We start from the raw sequence: 22848 nt of genomic DNA, 5'->3' as shown, positions 1-22848 counted from the left end.
AAACCACGGAAAAACATTTTCAGGGCTGCCGATAGTGGGATTTGAACCTACTATCTCCCGGATGCAAGCTTCACAGCCGCGCGCCTCTAAGCGCACGGCCAACTCGCCTGGTAACATAATTTTCCTCCTCCCCATGAGCTCATTTGTTTGCGACATCACAAGGAAGATTTCCCATTACGTTTAGAAGATTTTCAAAATATTCCCTCCACCTGTGCATTGATTCCCTGGAACCTATTACGAGTTCATCTGAATTAGCCAAAACATTGTTCATTTCCATTTTCTCTCCCTTCCTTAGATTCTTTATTACTGCCCACAAGGATTTTCCTGCTGCTTGCACTAGCCTTTCCAGGTTATTACCCAAATCCTCCCACAACTTCGTTTTGAATTCAACAACTTTTCTTTCATCTATGTACAATTCTCTGTCTGTATCAGCCCTTGTTTGGAGCCATTTCTGATAAGCCTTCTTTTTACGTTTACAAGCTCCCTCACTTCATCATTCAACCAAGGTATTCGCTTTTTGCCATCTTTACACACAGTTGTTCCTAAGCATTCCATTACTGTTTCTACTACAGCATCAATGTATGCCATCCATTCTCTTTCTATATCCTGAACCTGCTTACCGTCCACTGTTCAGAACTTCTCACTAATCATATCCACGTACTTCTAATTTCCTCGTCCTGGAGATTAACTACCCTTATTCATTTGCAGACAGATTTCACTTCCTCTATCCCAGGCCTAGAGATACTTAGTTCACTACAGATCAGAAAATGGGCTGTATCATCAAAGAATTCCTGGAAAACCCATACATTCCTAACAGATTTTCTGAATTTGAATTCGGTTAAGATACAGTCTTTTATGAATCTGGCACCCCTACCCTCCCATGTGTAGCGGTGAATAACTTTATGCTTGAGAATGTATTCATGACTGGCAAAGCCATACTAGCACAGAAGTCCAGCAAATGCTTCTCATTCCTATTCACTTCCATATCTTCCCCACTTTTACCAATCACCCTTTCGTATCCTTCAGTTCTATTTCCAACTCTCGCATTGAAATCGTCTATTAGCACTATCCTATCCTTGCTGTTGGCCCTGACTATGTCACTCAATGCTTCACAAAACTTGTCAACTTCATCCTCATCCGCAACCTCACATGGTGAATACACCGAGGCCATTCTCGTCCTAATTACTCCAAATGCCAAATCTATCCACATCATTCGCTCATTTACATGCCTAACAGGAACTATATTGCTTGCAATAGTGAATTCCATTTCGTTCGCCAAATAGTTTCCAAGGAGTCCCTCGCGTGTTGAATTGGAGTAGGTCTGCGTTACTTCTATAGGTCCAAGGTTTGCTTAAAATGTTCTGACCTCAGTAAATTCATGAAGCAGGATGCTACCCTACTTACACACAGTCCCAGTGAGGATCTCTCCTCTAAGGTGACATATCCACTTCAACAAAGAATTTATGATGATGATGATGCTTGTTGTTTAAAGGGGCCTAACATCGAGGTCATTGGCCCACAAAGAATTTAAAGATTAAACACAACTGATATATAAGTTAGAACTACACAAACAATTCTTTGATTTGGATTATAGTACCAAAGCTATTGATGAACACTGGATAAAACTCAAATATGAATTAAACCATCAAAAGGGAGTCATCATTATCATCAACAAGGTTATTGCTACTTTCATCCTCTCGTTCTGCTCTCTGTAGCATATCCAAATAGCATCACAGCTGATGTGTTTTCTCGGTCTGCACTGTAATGGGATGACAAAAATGCTTTGAAACGTCTCTCAGTTGAGTTTTTGATAAGTTCTCTAAGTTGTTTGCACATATTGCATGGTGTTTATTATTCCAGTTTTAATTTGTAATGAACATGGACATGTCGGTGTCAATATGGTATGCTGCCTCCCCTCTTACTCTTGCATTGAATTTTTTACACCCTGAGTTAGTATTACTTGCTTACTTGAAGCAAATATGAAGTGCCATGCTCCAGCTAGCTTCAGAACAGCATCTTTGCTGGTTTTCCAATCACAAACTTTACAGTCTTCCGCAAGATTATTGACCCTTCCATGATTCAAAACTATGTCCAAATAAGCTTCTGGAGAAATTATGTCTCTTCATTCTTCAAGTCTTATTTGATATTGCCAGACGCAATCTGGAGGAATGAATGAGCGACTTCTTACAAGGCACAATATTTCAATGTTACTTGAAGTAGTCAGAAGTCATTTACTGCACATGGCAGGAGCTTGTTTTTATTTTGACCCCCGCACAAGTCACAAATGAGTCTCACTTCTTTGTAATTTCTCAAGTCAGTTTTCATCAGCCTATCATAAAGTGCTAAATCAATATGATTAGACCCTTTTCCATATTGGTCCTCAATTTAGCAGTACTGTAACAAAAACATTGTATTTGGTAAGCCTGCATCAAGTTGTATGCAGAGGGAGCACCAGTCCCTACTGGGGGTCTTCAATCCAAGAATAAGACAACTGTTAAAACTGTTTGGAAATAATTCAGAAGCCAAGTATTTTCTCAGCCTTGACTTCTAATGGCAATAGTCAGATTCAACACACAATAAGGAAGATATAAATTTCAAAATGTTTTCCTATTTTGGTCGTAATATTTGTGTCTTCCTATCACCCACATGTATTTTAAACAAGGGTTACCTGTTTGTGAATATATTTCAGCTATAGTATCAACACGCTTCCTGGAAACATGAAGGAAGTTCAGGAAAGCTTCCTGACAAATGGGAACCTTTGTACTTTTACTGTTACAAACAGAGAATTTAATTTGAAATTGATTTCCAATATATTTTCCATTTTTGGCCTCCTCTTCTGCAAAGGTACAAATTCAGTATACTTACGAATGAAAGCATTTTGAGCATTGTACATTATTATTATTATTATCATCATTATTATTATTATTAAGAGATACATCACAATTGGGAAATACCCCGGTGACAATAATCAACCACCTACAATAGTATGGCAATGAAGTAAACTTAAAACTAACTTAACATTACAACTGCATCATACAGTATACAAATGCACCTTAAGTATTTCAAACTTTTTACCCTAAATATTATCTTACAATTATAAATACAACACATTCATATACAAATTCACACATACCTTAACAGGTGCCTTGATACCTTACCACGATTTACTGTGGGCTGAACATTACATTAAAATATGCTACCAACACATAGAAATTTACACACACTTTACAGACAATCTTCAAAATGCTACAGTCTGTTCTTGAAGCATCTTAAATTTTTGGGAGACTAAGACAGCTACAGTTAGTGAATTGCAATCATCAATTCCCCGATTTACGAACAAATATTTACCATAGTTAGTTTTCTGCGATCTACCTTTTACATTTTGTGAATGATCTGTCATACTTATGTAACAGGGCTTTTCTAGTCTACTGTTCATCTCTCCCCAAGCCCGCTTATTTGTATAGGCATTGTACATAGCACATAACCAGGTTCATTTCCTTCTAGTCTCCAACATCTCCCACCCAAGTTTTTCTATCATACTTGTCACATTCTTCTAAGATTGAAATCATTCAGCACGAATTTTGCAGACTTTCGCTGTACCATCTCAAGTTCATTAAGGAATTCTGTGTGGTATGGATCCCATATGGTTGCTTCATATTCCAGGACTGGCTTAATGAGCGATATATAGCCCTGCGCCTTCGCCTGGGAACTGCTGCCCTTCAGCACCCTCATCACAAAGTGTAAGGACTTGGACGATTTAGAAATTACACTTCCTGCATGAGTGTCTCATTTTAGATCTCTCTTTATGCGGATTCCTAGGTACATGCATGGGTCACTCTCTGCGAGAGCGTCCGATCCAAGACAATAATGAAAGTCTCCTTGCCTATGTTTCTTTTCCATTTATATAAGACTGCATTTTCAAGAATTTATTTTCATTTTTTTATCTAGTGCCCACTTATGGTGTATATTTAGATCGGCTTGAAATAACCTATTATTGCCAGCATTCTGTATTCTTCTGTATATTATACAATCATCCGTGAACAATCTGCAGTCACTTCGAATTTCATTCGGCAGTTCATTAATAAACGCCGTAAATAGTAGTGGCCCTGTAACACTACCCATGCAGTGGTACTGTTCGTGGCACACATTATTTCATTCATCAATAACATCTCACATCTGAAAGCTTTTGTTATGTGTTTATTGTACCAGGAAAAGTTGATTTTCAAGAGCATGAGGTCTTTCTAAGGGGTGCCTAGTCCTTAGAAGAAGGTACAGAGAGGGAGGATCGCAAGGCAAAATAATAGACATTACATCTTCATTCAATCTCTGGAAGGCCACCCTACTATATCGGCGAATCATAGATATTTACTAGAAAATAAATCCCAATTTCAACAACAGAATATCAAAAAATCAAGTTGATCAAGTAAAATTCAACTGAATAATGCCTTTCCCAATCAGTCATGTCCATCATAACTTTCATGGCATAAATTATGAATAAAGCATGTTGTAAGTAAATAAGAAATGTTAAAGTGTTTTCTATTGGCGCTTGCGATTTCTGATTACACTTTCTACATAAAGTAAATAAAGTAAAATCTGTAATTCCTTCTTGTAAACACATAAAACTCAAATATGAAACACTTGAAATTAAATCTGATCTTCTAGTATACAGTTCTGAGTATTGTCCTATTTTTTGTAATTTATTATGCACTTGACATAAATATCATAAATTAAGAGTTTATGATACACTTTCACTATGAATGAAGTCCGACTCATTGGCTGAATGGATAGCGCACTGGCCTTTGGTTCAGAGGGTCCCGGGTTCGATTCCCGGCCGGGTCGGGGATTTTAACCTTAATTGGTTAATTCCAGTGGCAGGGGGGCTGGGTGTATGTGTTGTCTTCATCATCATTTCATCCTCATCACGACGTGCAGGTCGCTTACAGGAGTCAAATAGAAAGACCTGCACCTGGCGAGCCGAACCCGTCCTGGGATATCCCGGCACTAAAAGCCATACAACATTTCATACTATGAATGAAGCACACAGTTGAAATCCTAAAGTTCCAATAAGTGAGAATATACGACGAGAGCACACTGTTATTTGAAAGAGTTTTAAAACGTTAATTTTCCAAGTAAAATATTAAGCAAGTGAGCCTTTAATATTCTTTGTCAGTAATGGCACTGTTTATAGAAGTTCTGTTCAAAGTCAGAATTATATTTTTGAATGGAGAAAGCACTGATATCACCTGACATACGCCTTTTTTTGTTGAGCGTGAACAGTTGAATACTGCTCTGCAAGCAGCAATCTGGAACACAGCTAACAGCAAACGCCACGATGTTCCATAGTACCACGTCCCTGGAACTGCCCCTCGTAGTACCAAGTCCACGTTGATCTGCACCAAATCTCCGTCGATCTCCGTCGTCCAACTGACTAGCTTGAAAAGGTGCACCGTTTGATTTTGCACTGTTAAAACTGATTATCTCTATTTCATACATAATCATCATTCACTGGATGAGAAATACGTCGGAGCACTGTCTATTATCGTAAATTACGATAATGAAAAAATACACTTCACTGCACAGTTCATCTTGACACTTACTGCACACTGTTCGTGTTGTCAAAAATAACTCATTCGAAGCACAGTTTATCAAGGCTCACTTTCACAACTAAGACATAAATAGCTCTCTCCCATAATATCTCATAATGTTCCTTCTCACTATCAAAGTTCTACAAGTATTCGTGCATGAATTTTATACTTCACAATATCACTGAATTACGAAGTTCATTATACAGTCTATCCACGCGGGCTGTTTCAAATGGTACAGGCTGTTACGATTATACGCGAACAGTCTTTCTACTGCACCCGTCCCTACGCCTAATGGCTCCGGCATGATATCTACAGGGCGTTAACGGGTTGGAATAAAACAAATAGGCGCTTAACAAGACTAAGCTTAAAGGCATACAGGGTAGGAGACGGATCATACCTAATTACAATGAGAACACATTCGGGTTAAAGTTTAGGTTAATACAAGTGGTTTATTAGGCCTTAATGATGATGATGGTAATGACGCATTTATATACAAATGAATTACATGGATTATTATCAATTGTTGTTGTTTGTTATCGACTTTTAGTCGTATGTGATGGATCCGAGTATTATCTATCGCAGAGCGATCCATTATGACGAGATTCGAACGGGAAAACACTTATCATAGACACTGAGGCTATGTGACATCATTGATCAATAGGATTAACATGCATGCAACGAATCTGAGCAATCCCTATACTAAACACACAACTATTCCCCAACGAAATGCCAAGAACGAACTCATAAAAATGTGGAACAAACGCCCGGGTTTGAACCGACCCTCACTGGTATACAATTCACCACCCCGATGGTCAACACCATCGGCAACTCAATTATAATCACAACAAGATACATAAACCCTTAAAGAACACAAATTATATACAGTAAACACGTGAGACATCCAGCCTTCAGTTGAGCATTGGGGTACCAATGCCGCTGTCGGGAACTGAACTGACACCCCTTGGGATGGAAGTGGGACTCTGAAAACCCTTAGCTACGTTATACTCAAGTGTGTAATGACAGTAAACTAACAAGTACTGGTAACAATCGCCGTGTCATTTATTAGCAACTACATCATTCTGGCGTGTTGAATATTTCATTATTGGGCGATTCTTTCGCCCTCATTCTCTTCAACTCAAGGCTTCCCATTTTACGAGCGGACGAGCATACAAAAAAAAAACAACACTTCTCCTCACTAGGTCAACTGCCCCCAGCCCCTTTGCACGGCGGGTGGTCACTGGCCTCGGCCTTCACAGGCATAACGCCCTTTCTTAACAAAACACCCCATCTCGGGGATCGTTCACTAATAAACTGAACTTCATTGTTCATTAAACAAAATTACATCGGCTCTCAATACTTCACTTCAATTCAACACACACATTCGTTTACAATATCATGATCCCGCGACGCGACACCGGTTTCTATGATACCAATACTTGCATGATTACCATAACTACAATTTATTATTATTATTATTATTATTATTATTATTATTATTATTATTATTATTATTGGGTTCATCATTACACCATCTCCCTACACGACTTACCTGGAAATTAGACCATACTGCATGATCATAATTAACTTCCTCGTAATAACGGTGTAATTAATCCATATCTAAATCGTGGTTTCTGATAAATCATCACGCGGTAATACAATTATGAATTAAATATTCCTCAATTTGCACTTAAATTGTGATAAGCCTGCCAATTAAAATCGTACACTTCCTATCTAAATATATGTCAGTGGAGGCCTGGGTGTCAGTTCCGAAGTCACATCTCGTAGTTCTGGGTGCTCACGGAATAAAATTACACTATTTACCAGCCATGCATTATCATCGCTGGACTAACTACAACCTAACTTGAATTACTCTGAATTACTAACAATTAGTCTCCTGACGCATCAATAATTACAAGTTTCCCCAAATAAAATGATTAAGTCAATCTACTACTGCATGCAAATTTATCGTATTACCCCTTTATTTACAATTGATTGCTCAGACGTGTTACTAATTAAATAAAGTAAATAGAAGCTACGTGTATCATGGTAGCACATCTACACTACTGAAGTTACAATCTTTAACATTATAGCGTCAGGTAATGATAACTGTTCCCCGCCCAATCTGATTACGTCATATTAATTATGATTTATACTCATCTCCATCTCGATGACCCGTTGTCAGCTCAGGGAGTCCATTACTGGTTTAGTGCTGACTCATAGGCACCAAAGCAGTTACTGGAGGCACCATTCTTCTTTCCATCCGGGAGTCCATTGTTCTAGGTTGACGAAACCGCTGGCAGTATTCCTGAGGCACACAACACGTCACTATTTATTCCAAGATTTGTGTAGTTACATTCAGTGTGAACGTCCAGCCACGATATCGGACCTCACTCCGCAATCCACGATTCAGTATCGGATTCCGCGTACCTTTGTTACTACTCGACACAGTAGCGCCGTAGTAATAATAATAATAATATTATTACAAATTATATTTAATGTTCGCGACACGTCCCTGATCTTTAAAGTTTAGACACTAGCATCACGTCTATCCAATCTCTGCAATATTTACGCACAGTACGCGATTTCACTTGTAAATTAAATTGAAATTCACTCAAACAAAAGATCGCTGGAAGCTCGACGGCACGAAGCTTCGCCGTCCGTAAGCCACAAATCCCGACTGACTCTTCTCCCTTTCTGCAGTAGTTTTTACTAGGGAGCGATACCCCTTCCACTAATTTGTGTAGCGCCTATTCCCGGCGTACTCGAGGTAAAATAGTGCGGATGGTCGGTGACCAGTATCTAGTTGGTGCGATTGAGACATAACCACTCAATTATCCTTCGGTGAATCTCTTTAAATTAATTAAAATATGTTCTGCTTCCCCTACCACACGGGGTGAAGTCCCTCCGTCGAGGACGTGTCATGAGACTAACCAGATGGCCCCAGTACTTTTCCACGCAGAAACAACACAGTATTCTTTCTTCTGCTGAAAGTTATCACGGAAGAGGACATTAAACACTCTAAATAAATGTCCCAGTAACATTTATCCCTTTTAAATCGGGAGATGATCCCCTAATTCGAGTTTTATTAATTTTCTACCTCGTAGGTAATTAAGTTGGCCAGTCCGATTCCAAGATGGCTCCTATATTCCGTTTCGAAAAAGTTAGTTTCCCCTCATTCTGTGAGCCTTGAGGAGGGATGTCTTCTCTCGAGTGATGTCACAGGGAATCCCCATTCGTAACCCCTCCCGGGTCTAAGTTGGCTTGGCTTCATCTGCGGGGCCCCCGCTACACAAAGGATAATACTGCGCAATAAGTCGTAGACAAAGAAATCTCGTCGAATAATTTTAAAATACACAATTTATCTATCTCAATGGTATGAATATTAATTAGTTCCGGTATAACCTCTATTAATGATATGAATATTAATCATTTTCGGCGTTCTTTCCCTTTAATAGCATTGCGTGCGTAATTACGGATATCGATATCAACCTAAGGTCCTTGGATCATGCCCCTGTCGGGTTCACTACACAAATAAAAGTGTTCTAGGCTCTGATAATACTCAAAAATAGTCAACGTGTTGCGACCTATACTCGCGACAAACAGTTCAAGATCATTACAATTTAAAGTAGCCGTGCTAACTTCAAGTTTGTTCAAGTCACTCACACGAAAATTGAGATATTTGTCAAGTCCAAATATTGGCGAAATGTTACAAGTCTTATGACTTTGATATTATACACATGTTAATTTCCTAAGTTTGAACGTCTGGCGAATTGCAAGTCCAACAATTTATAAGTCACTCACTGGTATTCACAGAAACTGTCACCTTGCAGACGAAATTGTATAAGTACGACGATTTTCCGGCCGGGTGAATACTGAGTTCGACTCGTCGCGTGCAGCATGACGAGTGAAGAATGCGAACTGAATTGATGCTTTTTTTCCGGGGGGGGGGGCGAAGCACGCTCCCCCCGCGTGACCATCGACTCAATCTACATGACCTCCGACATGCTATTAGTTCTAAGAAGAAAGATATAGCAGGGAGGAGTGGAAGTGTGATACTACAGGAGTATCTGCCTGTCCCCATGCTCAGCATGCTACCAGGCCAGATGTGGTGGTGGGTATCAATAGTGGTGTAATCAGGTAGTAAGGGTCAGGACAAAACCACATAGGCAGAAATAGAAAGGTGCCTACATGTAAAACCTGACATTTTGTAGATAGCACATGCAAGGATGTGGTTCTGGAGAGGTCCAGGTAATTGTGTTAGTTGGGAATAGGTATCGTGCACAGTCATAAGCCTATTCCTCGCCATGCCAGTTATTCAGGGGATCAGTCCTTCTGGGCACTGCTGTGACTAGCCCGGGCCGTGCCGGTTGCCGAGCCATGCGGCAATAGCCACTAGAGCCTGCCGCACCGCCCGACCCCCTTGAGGTCCCTCGTACCCAGTCTCCGATCCCGGAGAATTAGGCCAAGCCCGCCGAGGTGGAGACCTGCTGGATGGTTGCGGGACATGGCGCCGGGCCTCCTTCCTCTCTGCCCGCGCCATGGCCCGGTAGACAGGGCAACTGCGATGGGAGGCCGGGTGGCCCCCCGAGCAGTTGGCGCACACCGGCGCCTCCCTAAGTGCTGCGCAGGCCGTGTAGTGGTGATCACCACCACAGAGGTTGCACCTCACCTTGAGCCCACAGCTGACCTGACGGTGGCCCCACCTCATACAGCGGAAACACTGCAAGAGCTGCTGAGGGGGACGTTTTACTCTCACCTGTCTGCCGCTACCTGTTGAGGTCCTCTCCTGATTGGCTCCTCGGCTGATTGCTGTCCTGGGAGCAGTCTTGGGTTGCGGCTGGGCGGCCACCTCCTGATGGGCCGGCGTCGCCTTCTGCTTCCTGGTCCGGCGTCGTCTTCTTCTTCTTCCCGGGCGTGTCTTCTCGGCAGGGGAAGAGGCCTCGTCCTGGTGGCCCTCCTCCTGGCCTGGTAACCCCGGGGTAGCTGGTGGTTCCACTGCGTCGCCGTCTTCTTCCTTCTCCTGGCTGGCGGCGGCAGCGGCGTCGGTCGGTGCTAACACTCGACTGCATTCCCGGTCCTGGGGGGCGCACATCGAGGCCTGCAGCTCGACAGACACAATAGCAGGCTGGGCCTGGGTGGCAGCCTCCGAACGCCATGGGGCGTCCTTTTCCACTGCTGTGCTGCCATCCGCCATCAGGGGCGCCTTCCTGGATTGAGCCCGGGTGACCGGCCCTTCCTGGTAGGCCTGGGTCTGTGACCACCTCGTGGAGGTGGCCCTTGGAGGAGCGGTCTGCGTCCACTTCGCAGTTCCGAGTCGCTCAGCCTGCGTCGCACAGTCGCGGCGCCAGGGGGCGGCATGCTCCACCTCCGTAGTGGCGTCGCTGGTCTCCGGCTGGGTGGCTTGGACTAAGTCAGTGTTAACCGCCCTATGCCTTAGCCTCCTCGGCGTCTGGGTGATGGCCTCCCTGGTCTCCGGCTCAGCATTCCTCCTGAGGGCGCCGGCGTTCGTCCCTGGCACGCCGTCCCTCCCAGGTAGTCGGACGACCTGAAACAGAGTATAGAGCTCCATCTCCACGTCGTGCATTCGCTGCTGGTCGTGATGCCTTATGATAAGGCCTCCTGGTAGAAAGCTCTCCACGGACATGGTCGTCGGTAGCCTCCTGCCTCCCTGGAGGGGGCGCCGCACTCTGCCCAGGACTAGGGCCCGTTCGGAATGAACAGCGCGACCTGGCCTGTAGTAGACGAGCAGCGCCTCGTACTCCGAATTGGTGTAGCCCTCAGAGAAGAAAAAGCCTTCAGTGGGGTCGCACCCGTCCCTGTGCGGCTCCGTCTCCACCTCGGTCTGCGACGCGTCCTGCTCCCTCGGTGAGGACGGTGTCCTCGGTTCAGGGTGGTCCTCCATCCATTGCCGCGTTGTGCAGAGGCGACCTTCCCTGTAGAAAACTCCTCTCGCCAACGCCATGCTATAGGGAGTGTCCCTGAAGTTCGCCGTGGTCATCCTGAAATAAAATCAAGAAAGAGAGAAGAGAGAAGCGAGCACTGAGAAGTGCTCAGCTTAGACAAAAGCTCCTTCGAAGATGTACTAACAAGTACAGCTGCCTGACTAGTACTGGGAAAGTACAGAGCGCCTGGCGAGGAGAGAGAGAGCGAGCGAGAGGAACACGTCCTTCCGCTACGGCTGTCGAACTCGTCCTCTGAATTGCTGCTTTTTTTTTTTCCGGGGGGGCCCCCGAAGCCCGCTCCCCCCGTGTGACCAACGACTCAATCTACATGGCCTCCGACATGCTATTATTTCTAAGAAGAAGAAAGAGATAGCAGGGAAGAGTGGGAAGTGATACAAGGAGTATCTGCCTGTTTCCATGTCAGACACGCTACCAGGCGACATTGTATTAGGTATATGGTGTTGAAGTTTGGTATTGAAGGGTCAGGGAAAAACCACATAGGCAGAAAGAAGAAAGAGCCTACATGTAAAACCTGACATCTTTTGATAGCACATGCAAGGATGTGGGCTGGAAAAAGACCAGAGGTTGTGTTAGTTAGGAACAGGTAACATGCACAAAACATAAACCAATTCCTTGCCATTCCATCGTCTGGGGATCAGTCCGTCTGGGCACTGCTGTGGCTAGCACGGTCCTTGCCGGCTGCGGAGCCATGCGTCAAGTACCACTAGGGCCCGCCGCACAACTCCACCTCCTTGGGGTACCTCGTACCCAGTCTCCGATCCCGGAGAATGAGGCCAAGCCCGCCGAGGCGGGGGCCTCCTGGAAGGGGCTGGGTCATGGCCCTGTAGACTGGGCAACTGCGGTGGGAGGCCGGGTGGCCCCCCGCGCAATTGGCGCACACCGGCGCCTCCTTAAGTGTTGCGCAGGCCGTGTAGTGGTGATCACCACCACAGCGGTTGCACTTCACTTGGAGTCCACAGCTAACCTGACGGTGGCCCCACCTCAGACAGCGGAAACACTGCAAGAGCTGCTGAGGGGGACGTTTTACTCTCACCTGACTGCCGCTACCCGCTGAGGTCCTCTCCTGATTGGCTCCTCGGTTGACTGCTGTCCTGGGAGCAGTCCTGGGTTGCGGCTGGGCGGCCCTCTCCTGGTGGGCCGGCGTCGCCTTCTGCTTCGTGGTCCGGCGTCGTCGTCTTCTTCTTCTTCTTCCCGGGCGTGTCTTCTCGGCGGGGGAAGAGTCCTCGTCCTGGTGACCCTCCTCCCGGCCTGGTGACCCCAGCGTGGCTGATGGCTCCGCTGCGTCGCCGTCTCCTTCTTTCTCCTGGCTGGCGGCGGCGGTGGCGTCGGTCGGTGCTAACGCTTGACTGCGTTCCCTGTCCTGTGGGGCGCACATCGAGGTCTGCAGCTCGATAGACGTGCTGGCAGGCTGGGCCTGGACAGCAGCCTCAGAACGCCAGGGGGCGTCCTCCTCCACTGAAGTCGCACAGTCGCGGCGCCAGAGGGCGTCATGCCCCACCTCCGTGATGGCGTCACTGGTCGCCGGCTGGGTGGCCAGGACTAGGTCGGTGTTAACCGCCCTATTCCTTAGCCTCCTCGGCGTCTCCCTGGTCTCCGTCGCGGCCCTGACTGCGCCGGCGTTCATCCCTGGCACTCCGTCCCTCCCTGGTAGACGGATGACCTGGAACAGAGAAGAAAGCTCCCTCTCTGCGTCGCGCATCCGCTCCTGGTCGTGATGCCGGATAATGAGGCCTCCTGGTAGGAAGCTCTCGACGGTCATGGTTGTCGAGATGATCCTGCCTCCTCGGCGAGGGCGCCGCATTCTGTCCAGGACGAGGCCCCGCTCAGAAGTTACAGGGCGCCCTGGCCTGTAGTACACGAGCAGCGCCTCGTACTCCGGGTCGGTGTGGCCTTCGGAGAAGAGAAAGCCGTCAGGGGGGTCGCACCCGTCCCTGTACGGCTCCGTCTCCACCTCGGTCTCCGGCTCCCCCTGCTGCGGCTCCGGCTTGGGTGCAGGCGGCTCGTTGTCCTCCGCTGCCCAGCAGTAGTGCGGCGATCGCCACACGTCCGTCTTCTTCATCCTGGTCCTCCTGAAAGAGAATAAGCGAGCACTGAGAAGTGCTCAGCTCAGACAAAAGCCCTTTCGAAGTCGTACTAATAAGTAGAGCTGCCTGGTTAGCACTTGAAAGTACTGAGCGCCTGGCAAGGAGAGAGACAACGGAGCGACAGGCACGTACGACCTCTCGCTACGACAGTCAGCTGCTCCTTCGTTGTATTGCTGCGGTCTGGTCTGGTGCTTATATTCCGTACCGGTATGACCCAAGGTTGCTTGCTACGTCACTGGGGGAAGTGTGCTTCCTTTCTCGCTTATATCTCTTGAATGCCGTGATGGATTTTATTGACATTAAAATATGTTTACGTTCAGAATATGAGCTGCACGGTGATGTATGTATCATTTCCGTATCTTCATCAGCTGAAAAGTTAGAAATTTTTCTTCCAGTACATTCGAGAGAGGCGCGCACATGTGGCAGTGACGTCACCCGCAGGTTCATTGCTTGTGACGTGTCCAGCTCGCCACGAGGATTAGTGGTGGGGACGGAGCGGTTCGGAGCAAGTACTTTGATGTCATTACTCGGTTAAACCGGGCACTGAACCGAGTACAACTTTATAGCGGTAAATTTAAACTTTATATTCACCTTCTAAGCTACAGTCTACATTTATAAAGAAGATTATCAATTAGTATCAGTTGTACAATACTCCGTACTTTCTATTATTGGTTATTTGGACAATTTTTATAATGTAATATAAACACATAACGTAACAGTGTAATTACAAATCTGTGATTAATAAGAGGCATATCAAGTAGACATAAATAAAGAAATAAACATACAAATGAATAAATAAATACAACGAATATTAATGCATATCGATACGCGTGCCGTATTCCATAATTGACGAAACGAAATCTAGCGCTTTGAAATGTGCCTAAACTCATATGTCAAACATTTCATTTATAACTACCGGTATGTTCTAAGGAGTTAAATGAAAAATCTGTTAAGATAACATCAGTAACGGATATAAGTAAAGTATACAAGTGAACTCAATTCTTCATCTTGTGACGAGCATTAAAATCAAGCCAACAGGTTGTACACAGAGAGTAAGGGAAGCACTGTTAGTGTTCTGTATTGCATGGAACAGGTGTTATATAGGAGGAATTTCCATTCCGAAATATCAGAGTTTCAGCTCGTTTTGCAGAAACCGAGCTCGATAGCTGCAGTCGCTTAAGTGCGGCCAGTATCCAGTATTCGGGAGATAGTAGGTTCGAACCCCACTGTCGGCAGCCCTGAAAATATTTTTCCGTGGTTTCCCATTTTCACACCAGGCAAATGCTGGGGCTGTACCTTAATTAAGGCCACGGCCGCTTCCTTCCGACTCCTAGCCCTTTCCTGTCCCATCGTCGCCGTAAGACCTATCTGTGTCGGTGCGACGTAAAACAACTAGCGTTTTGCAGAAAGCGACAACCTTCGGTTTGAAATAATTTGTCCGGCACATGAAAACACCTCCTATGCGGGCACAGACGTAGCAGATACGCTAAGGTAACCAAGAGCAAGTTCACTTAAGGGTCAATGAATATTGGATTTTCAAGACCGCATTGTTATAGAAATCGACTTTCAACCTATTAGGTCATGTTACGTACATTTAGTACGTGTCGAAGAGATGTTAAGTACAGAAAACAATTGCCAACCGGACACCAGAGTGATCCGAACCCACAACCTCCCGAGTTCGCGTTGGTAGCTCTACCAATTGACCTATGATGGCCTAGCTGTTTTTTGTTCTGTTAGAACGGATATAAGCTACAGATCTGGCTCTATAGTCTTCAGCCCTCAGTGACTGTATGTCATCGCATACAAAAGTAACGAAACTCCTATGCAACTTATTTTTTTCCCCTGCACTGTCTCATCCATACGTAGGAAAGGAATTACTTTCACGATGTGCAACTGTATTTGTACCATGTCCTTACGATGCGCCCGTTTTATGTGATTCCATAAATTTGACGTTCCTCCACCTACACAATAGATTTGATTGCAAATTTTATAAGTAGCGGATTTTCTACCTGGACTGCTAGTAAAAAATACTGCCATGCTTGGGAGAACTTTCATGGCATTATTGCTTCTTTCTTACTACAAATATCGGTAGAAAATATAGCGCAACAACTGTAAACAAAGATACATGTAGTATAAGGAAACACAAATAGAACAGACGTCTCAGTCTGGAGTCTAAACAGCAGCACAGTGGTGTTGCGAGTGTAGCCTGGCTTGAAGGTTTACTGAAGCACCCGCAGCGCTATACGTGTTCAAGTTGAATCGGTGCTCCGCTGTGACGTCACGTAAACCGAAAGAACCGAGTTAAGGCCCGCTCCCACCTAGTGGAATGGAATCGAATCGAACCGAACAGAATTTGTTTTTAACGTGTGTTTAAATGGGAGATAGAGATGACGATCGCCACGAGTCGAATCGAATCGAACCGAACGGAACAGGATTCTCTGCCAAGAATATTTTTCTACTAGCGGAGCGGAATGGAACAGAATTATCAAGATTCGTGCAACTTCGTAGACGGTCGGATCGAGTCGAGATCTTTAGGACGACCATTTGGCGGCAAGCCGGCAAATGTGTATGTATCAGCTTCAGCTGGAGAGTCAGCTGTTTCTTGGATACGGTCGGGAATGTTCTGTTTTGTGATTGTTTATTTAACTTATTGACACTAGACACGGAAAAATTGATTAGTTTAGCTCAAAAATAGAATTTCCTCTACTACAAAACCCACGAGCATTACTGCAACAACGTAAAAAATAATGCCTTGGAGGATATAAGCAAGGCTGTGGAAAACCAAACTTATTAGCATATTCAATTTTGTGGTAGGTTACTGTATTCTATATACAGTTTATTTCATAATTTTTGTTGACTTCATCACAAAATCATGTTATGTTGGAGTCCACATACAGTATATCAGTACGATAATTGACATCACATCTCACATAGGACGTATCTTTAAATGTTTATTATATTTTCAGTGAACGATTTCGTAAGTGGCATTCCCTAGGTTTCAAACTGTCGTATGTGAGCTGTGCGGTTAGGGTTGCGTAGGTGCGAGTTTTCATTCGGGAGATAGCGAGTTCGAAACCCACTGTCGGCAGCTCTGAAGATGGTTTTTCGTGGTTTCCCCATTTTCACACCAGACAAATGCTGGGTCTGTACCTCAATTAAGGCCACGGTCGTAGCCCTTTCCTATCCCATCGTCGCCATAAGACCTATCTGTGTCGGTGCGATGTAAAGCAAATTGTAAAAAAATAATAAAAAGGAATGTTGAGGCTTCCTCGATTAATGATTTCATCCTCCCACGGGACGCAATCTACTGCATTAAAGTAGTTTCAAAAATGATCACGGACTCCCATTGCATCTGATGTAGCATTTCCTTCTGTAAAACTGAACTTTTCTGTTAAATTCTACTACCTGAAATAGTTGTTGAAATTGCAATACAGTAACTCTGAAGTAGGCCTACCGTCGAAACTTAGCTTCATCGCGTATTCACCATTCAAATAAGTTTGAATACTCTCCGTTTGGCTGTCTTGTTAAATTCATGCACCCAGAAACTTCTCCGATCTCCCGTAATTTTCTACCTCCTCACACCTTCTATCAGACCGTCCATTGCAAGCCTGTGAAGTTTCTCGTAGAATCCCGTTCGATTCTGTTCCGCTAGATGTGAGCGGTCGAGTGGAATTTTAAGCTGTTCGGTTCGATTCGATTCCACTAGGTGGGAGCGAGCCTTTACTCGCTCCGTCCCCACCACTAACGAGGAGCCTCGTATCGCGCTCGTACAAGATGTCAGGCATACGAACACATATTGCCGTCCCTTTTCCAAGTATTTCGGCAATTATAAAATAATGTACCGGGCTGGAATAGTTCCTGTTTCATATAAGACTGCATTTTCAAGAATTTATTTTCATTTTGTTATCTAGTGCCCACGGCTTGAAATAACCTATTATCGCCAGCATTCTGTATTCTTCTGTATACTATACAATCATCCGTGAACAATCTGCAGTCACTTCGAATTTCGTTTGGCAGTTCATTAATAAACGCCGTAAATAGTAGTGGCCCTATAACACTACCCGTGCAGTGGTACTGTTCGTGGAACACATTTATTTCATTCATCGATAACGTCTCACATCTGAAAGCTTTTGTTGTGTGTTTATCTTTACACGTGGGTAGTTACATGGTGCAGGAAGTTTTAACTTTTGAAGGTAAAATTAAGTTAAAAAAGGAATAAAATGCGATATTAATACATAAAAGTATGAGGTTATTGTTTCCAACATAAATGATGTACTATTTATATAAATATCAGAGTGTGTAGGTCCATTTGCCAACAGAATGTCTACCCAATATAAAAGTAAGGTGGGTTGCGGTAATAAGTCCCAGCAGGTATTAAGGCCCACTGTTTGATTTTCGTATTTGCCGCTTCTTTAGTCGGTAGTGAACCCATACGTCTGCTTACTGTCTATGCCTGCTACCTGTTGGAGAAAGTGAGAACTCGGCCCTCCTCAGTATTTGGTTGCTAGGCCAGAGTCAAGATGCAGGAAGGTGAGTTGATCTCATTTTTATAACTTTTCTTAGGAAAGGGAATGTTACTGCTAGGATAGCATTAAAATAATATATGTATCTACTAGTGCATTAAATAAGTAATGAAACGGTGTATATTTTATTGAATTTGGTTAAGAGCACAAGATGGTGCAATCGGAAAACCCTCAAGGTCACGATGCAGGAAATAAGGCCCACGCTTTGCAACATGTGGGCCTTACTTCCTGCAACTGCTACGAAAGATTTAGTTTCAATTTAATACAAAAATATGCTAACCCAATGTTACTTTAGGTCGTAAAGTTTCACAAATTACTAAATAGACTAAAATTATTTTAAATAAGCGAACAATTTTATATTTTTTATCCAGTGTACACATTGGTATTGATATGAATTTGAAGTCGAAGACATGTTCTTACACATGACTTTTGTATTAAAGACTACCGCGGTGATCTCAGGGTAGCATGCTAGCTCCTTGGCCTGGATTCGATTCCCAGTATTATAAAAGCCAGGAGGCCAGGAGATCTGGAATGGCGTTATCCCAGCCTTGTGAGAACAATTGTAAGTAGCGGCATCGGTCAAAAAACCAAGGGAAGCGTTATGCTGACCACATGACCTCTCCATCTGTAGGCTACAAGTCGAGCAGCAGTTCTCTTGGAAGCTTTCAGTTTTATATTAAAAACCACCCCAGATATAAGCTGGTTTTGTGCTGCATGCCAGGAAGAATACGTGGCGGACATGCGAGCTTGCAAAACTTGCCGAGTTTGGGTGCATGAAATGTGTGTTGGACTGACTATAAACGACAAGGAAGACTGCTTATAAGTTTTTGTGTTTTCAGACTTCGTTTTCAAAATATCAAAGACTCTTATTTCATACAGAATTAAATGTTATCTTAAAGTAAATTAGCTTAGTTTTTTAAATAAGGGAAAGGAAAAGTTAAAAATGACTGTCTGAAAATTAAGTGTTTTTTGAATGTTTGTGTGATTTAAATTTCAAGAATTTTATATTTAGTGGTTATGATTAATTTTTTAAAAGCACATTAGCTTGGTTTTTCCAAGTAAGATGAGAGGAAGTTATGCTTCCTGCAACTTTTAAAGAGGAAAATTCAGGTCTCCTTAACTTAGCATGGTGAAATGTTTCATATTATATTTTCAATTTTAAAATTTCAACATAAATATTTTTGAATTAATAAAAATGTCTTTTAACACTTCTTATCTACAAAACATGCCATTTCCTCTTCCAGTTTGACGCCGTAATTGCCAATAGAGATGAGGTTAAGGTACTCTTCCACTGCGGGCCTTATTACATGTTAGAGCAGGAAATAAGGCCCAATTACATTAATTACGTAATTGTGCTATGTGGGAACCACGGATACATTTACAATTATTTATTTGTGCGATCTGGTGAAAAGATACATCAAGGAACATTTTTTTATTTGAAAAAAATTCTTGTGTGTCTGTTACTTTAATAGCAAACGGCAATCTATCTGTAAGTGGGCCTTATTTGCCTCATCTACCTTAGATATTGATTGAATTTTATTATTACCTCAGTTTTTTAGCAACAACTGAGTTCCATTTATTGTGAACCCATGTCCGTTTCCTCGCTTTTGTGGGCGACACAGGTGTCATGTTTTGCAGTATTATAACTGTACCAGGCGGTACACCTCCACGCCGCTAATTTAAAATGTGCGCCAGTTGAAACTCCTCTGCTGGAGGAAGTCTGAACTTTCTGGACGGTATTAATCTTCAAGTTTCTCAGAAGATGTCACTACCTGGAAATTTTAGAGTTTTTGAACTGTGTCATTTTCGACGTATTTTTGTTTCGCTTGTAGAAAGAAGTGTGAACTTTCTCTTCTAGAGGACACTACTGAAGATCAATAATAGTGCACCCTAGTGCGGAGTGAAAGAACTGTTTTTTTTTGAGAAAATTTTTATTTCAAAAGTTTGTTTCTTGTTAAATTTCTTTCTGTTATTGTTTAAGTTGGCTGTATACCCCTCTCTTTCCCCTTGTTTTGCATTTAACCAATCCCGAATTTCTGTTATTAATTTCTGACCAATCATAGGTATCTTCCCCCAACTTGAATATGTTGCTGTATCCTACCCAATAAAAAGTTTGTGGGAGGGTGTTTTCATTCCCCTAACGCCTCGAACCTTCCGCGAGAGGATATAAACTGCTGATTTTAGGGTCTCAGGGCCACTTCTGTTCCATCTTTCTGTGTGTAAAGTACATAGCAGGGGGCGGGAAGCGCCTCTTTCTTCGGCAGCGGTCAACAACAAGGTAATGGCCAATTAATAACTTCTTTCTTTGCTAGCTCAGCAGTTTAACTCTCGGGGCGGGTCCGAAGTTTTTCCATTATGTAACCTTCCGTAAAATGTAAAGAAACTGGTATCTATTCTATCTTTTAAACTGCATATCGGGATAGAGAGTGCTTAACCCTCTCGAGCTCCCAATCATATTGTTTTGAGGTGAACTTATTTTTCTCAACCTATTCTTCGTTAACGTAAAACAAATTATTTTTTTCCTAAAGTCACCTCTGTAGTATGGGATTAGCCCTTGCTTTAGTGGCCTAGAGCCAGATTAGGTTCTAAAAACAAGTGTATTAGGAGTGCAGATCGCCTCCTCTCAAATTGTTATTTTAGAGGTCATGTAATTACCCCTTTTCCTTTAATAGACCTCAGTAGGTTGGGTATTTTACCCCTGTGTCTTTGCCCAGTGAGGACAACTTGAAGGTGGAGTTCGGTGTGGCCTTTGAGAGGCTTAAAGTTGAGAGCGAGTGGCTCTTTTTGTAAATTGAGTGTTGTATGCCTCGTGGAGGCTTTTCAGTGTAAGTTGGAGCAAGGGCTCCTAGGCATGAATGGGGTTTTCTGCCCCTCTGTTGAAACTTGTGTTTGGGGTAAAACTGAGCTGATTGCTCAAGGATTTTGATCGCGGGCTCGAAGCCCGAATCCTGTAAATATTGTAATTGTACTTTTGTTGCCTTGCTACTCTGTACCTGCCATGTTTGTTATTTCGTTATTTTGAAAAGAAAATATAACCTTGTTAAATTTTAAATTAATTCTACTTTCGTAGCTTGAGACCTGTTCACCACCCCGCACCTTCTTTCACGCATAACTACCACAAAAACACTGTAACAGTAACCATCACCGAATACTAATAAGTTATAGATTGTTCTGTTAATACAATATGTTAATGCACCCTCATATACTTTCAAAACACTGAAAATACTTACAATATAACTATAAATCCAACAAATTAGCACACGTGAGCAGGACAATCTCACTTAATAACTTCATTCAACCAATATGGCAGCACTCACACAGCCGGAATAGTTAAAGCTAATTGGCAATTGTGGAGATTGTGCGAAATGATTCAAACAAATGATGGAGATTGCTCTGTTTGAAAGCGACATTGTACTTCCATGCCCTGAAATGATGGGATTTTTTATTTTTATTTTATTATATTTTTTTGCAAAATCAAACAAGGTAAATTAGTAGCGGGCTAGTAGTACAATACAACAGTGTCAGTAACTCAATTTTGTTGGAAATTGGAGGTTGCTCCTTTTGATACTAATAACCTCTATTGTACTAATTTTCTGTATTCTTTTCACTTCAGTGAAGTAATATATGGTTATTCATATTTATCTGTTTCAGACAAATTCACTTTCTTCACTCAAGTACTCCTTGAAGTTGTCCCAACTGATCAGAGTCTCGATTAATCTTCTATTTCTCTTAAAGTAGAGGATAAACCTCAGGAACCTGCAATGAAAATCTGAAGAAATGTGATATGTAAAAGATGACAATGCACTGGATACTCTGGAAATACTCATGTCGCAAGTATACTCAGGAATATCTTTGTATTTGAAATTAAAATCTGAGTGTGCTGTATTATATGACACAAAGAGCTAACAACAGGTTCTTGAAAACTTATTTCTTTATGTAGCAATAATATACAAATCAGTGGCACAGACTTCACTATGGTTACTTAGGCAAATGAGATTTCTGGCTGGGAGGTTTATGGTATGAATATGGCCATTGTTAGCAGACAGTACTTCAATGAGGCAGCTTATAAACATTCTTCATTACATCGCAGTTATCTCAGGAGTCAGTGGAACCTCACCAGCTAATTTTGTGTTTTGGCTGGGAATTTAAGAATGGATGCACTTTCTGATGTCACTGAACTTTTCAAGTGAAAATTCCAACCCAAGATTCAAACCTCAGTTGTACAGTTGAAAGGCAGCATGTAAGCCTTGGCACTGAATAGCCCCCCACCTAATGAGCCAATTCGTTTACTAGTACATAAATATCCAAAGCAGAATATGTGTAATGGATGGCATGCTTATAACATCTTCTATATTAATAGATGGAGATGAAGTTTTCAAATTAATTTTTTGTATATATTTTATAATATTTTAATAGAAGAGTAATTGAACACACTTTCCACAGTTACAATAAATTTTATTGGAATATTATCATATTTGGCCAGTACAGAGTAATGTGATCCATACCAGAATCTGCAGAATGAACTTACAAATAGTACTGCTTAATATTAGGTGTGTATGTGTGTATGTTAAGGCTATACTGTATATATATCAGGATTCTATGCTGCAATTTGATAACATGCAATAACTTAAGCATATGTTTTCAATATAAATTTGTAAATAAAATATAACTATTAAAATATATTTTTAATATA

The 22848-nt window shown here is 42.8% G+C and overlaps 1 protein-coding gene across 3 annotated transcripts in view; it reads left to right on the top strand.

The window, feature by feature from the left end:
* LOC136862706 (b(0,+)-type amino acid transporter 1) overlaps window positions 1–22848 on the top strand; it is a 453749-nt gene extending 430901 nt beyond the window's left edge. For all 3 annotated transcript variants that reach the window (XM_068226490.1, XM_068226491.1, XM_068226489.1), the window contains one exon: window positions 21807–22848. In XM_068226490.1, coding sequence (XP_068082591.1) covers window positions 21807–21871 — 65 coding nt within the window. In that variant the 3' untranslated portion in view covers window positions 21872–22848. The remainder of the gene's footprint in view (window positions 1–21806) is intronic.

The sequence above is a fragment of the Anabrus simplex genome, chromosome 2, assembly GCF_040414725.1.
Source record: "Anabrus simplex isolate iqAnaSimp1 chromosome 2, ASM4041472v1, whole genome shotgun sequence".
Lineage (NCBI taxonomy): Eukaryota > Metazoa > Arthropoda > Insecta > Orthoptera > Tettigoniidae > Anabrus > Anabrus simplex.
This window is presented reverse-complemented; position numbering and strand designations above follow the sequence as displayed.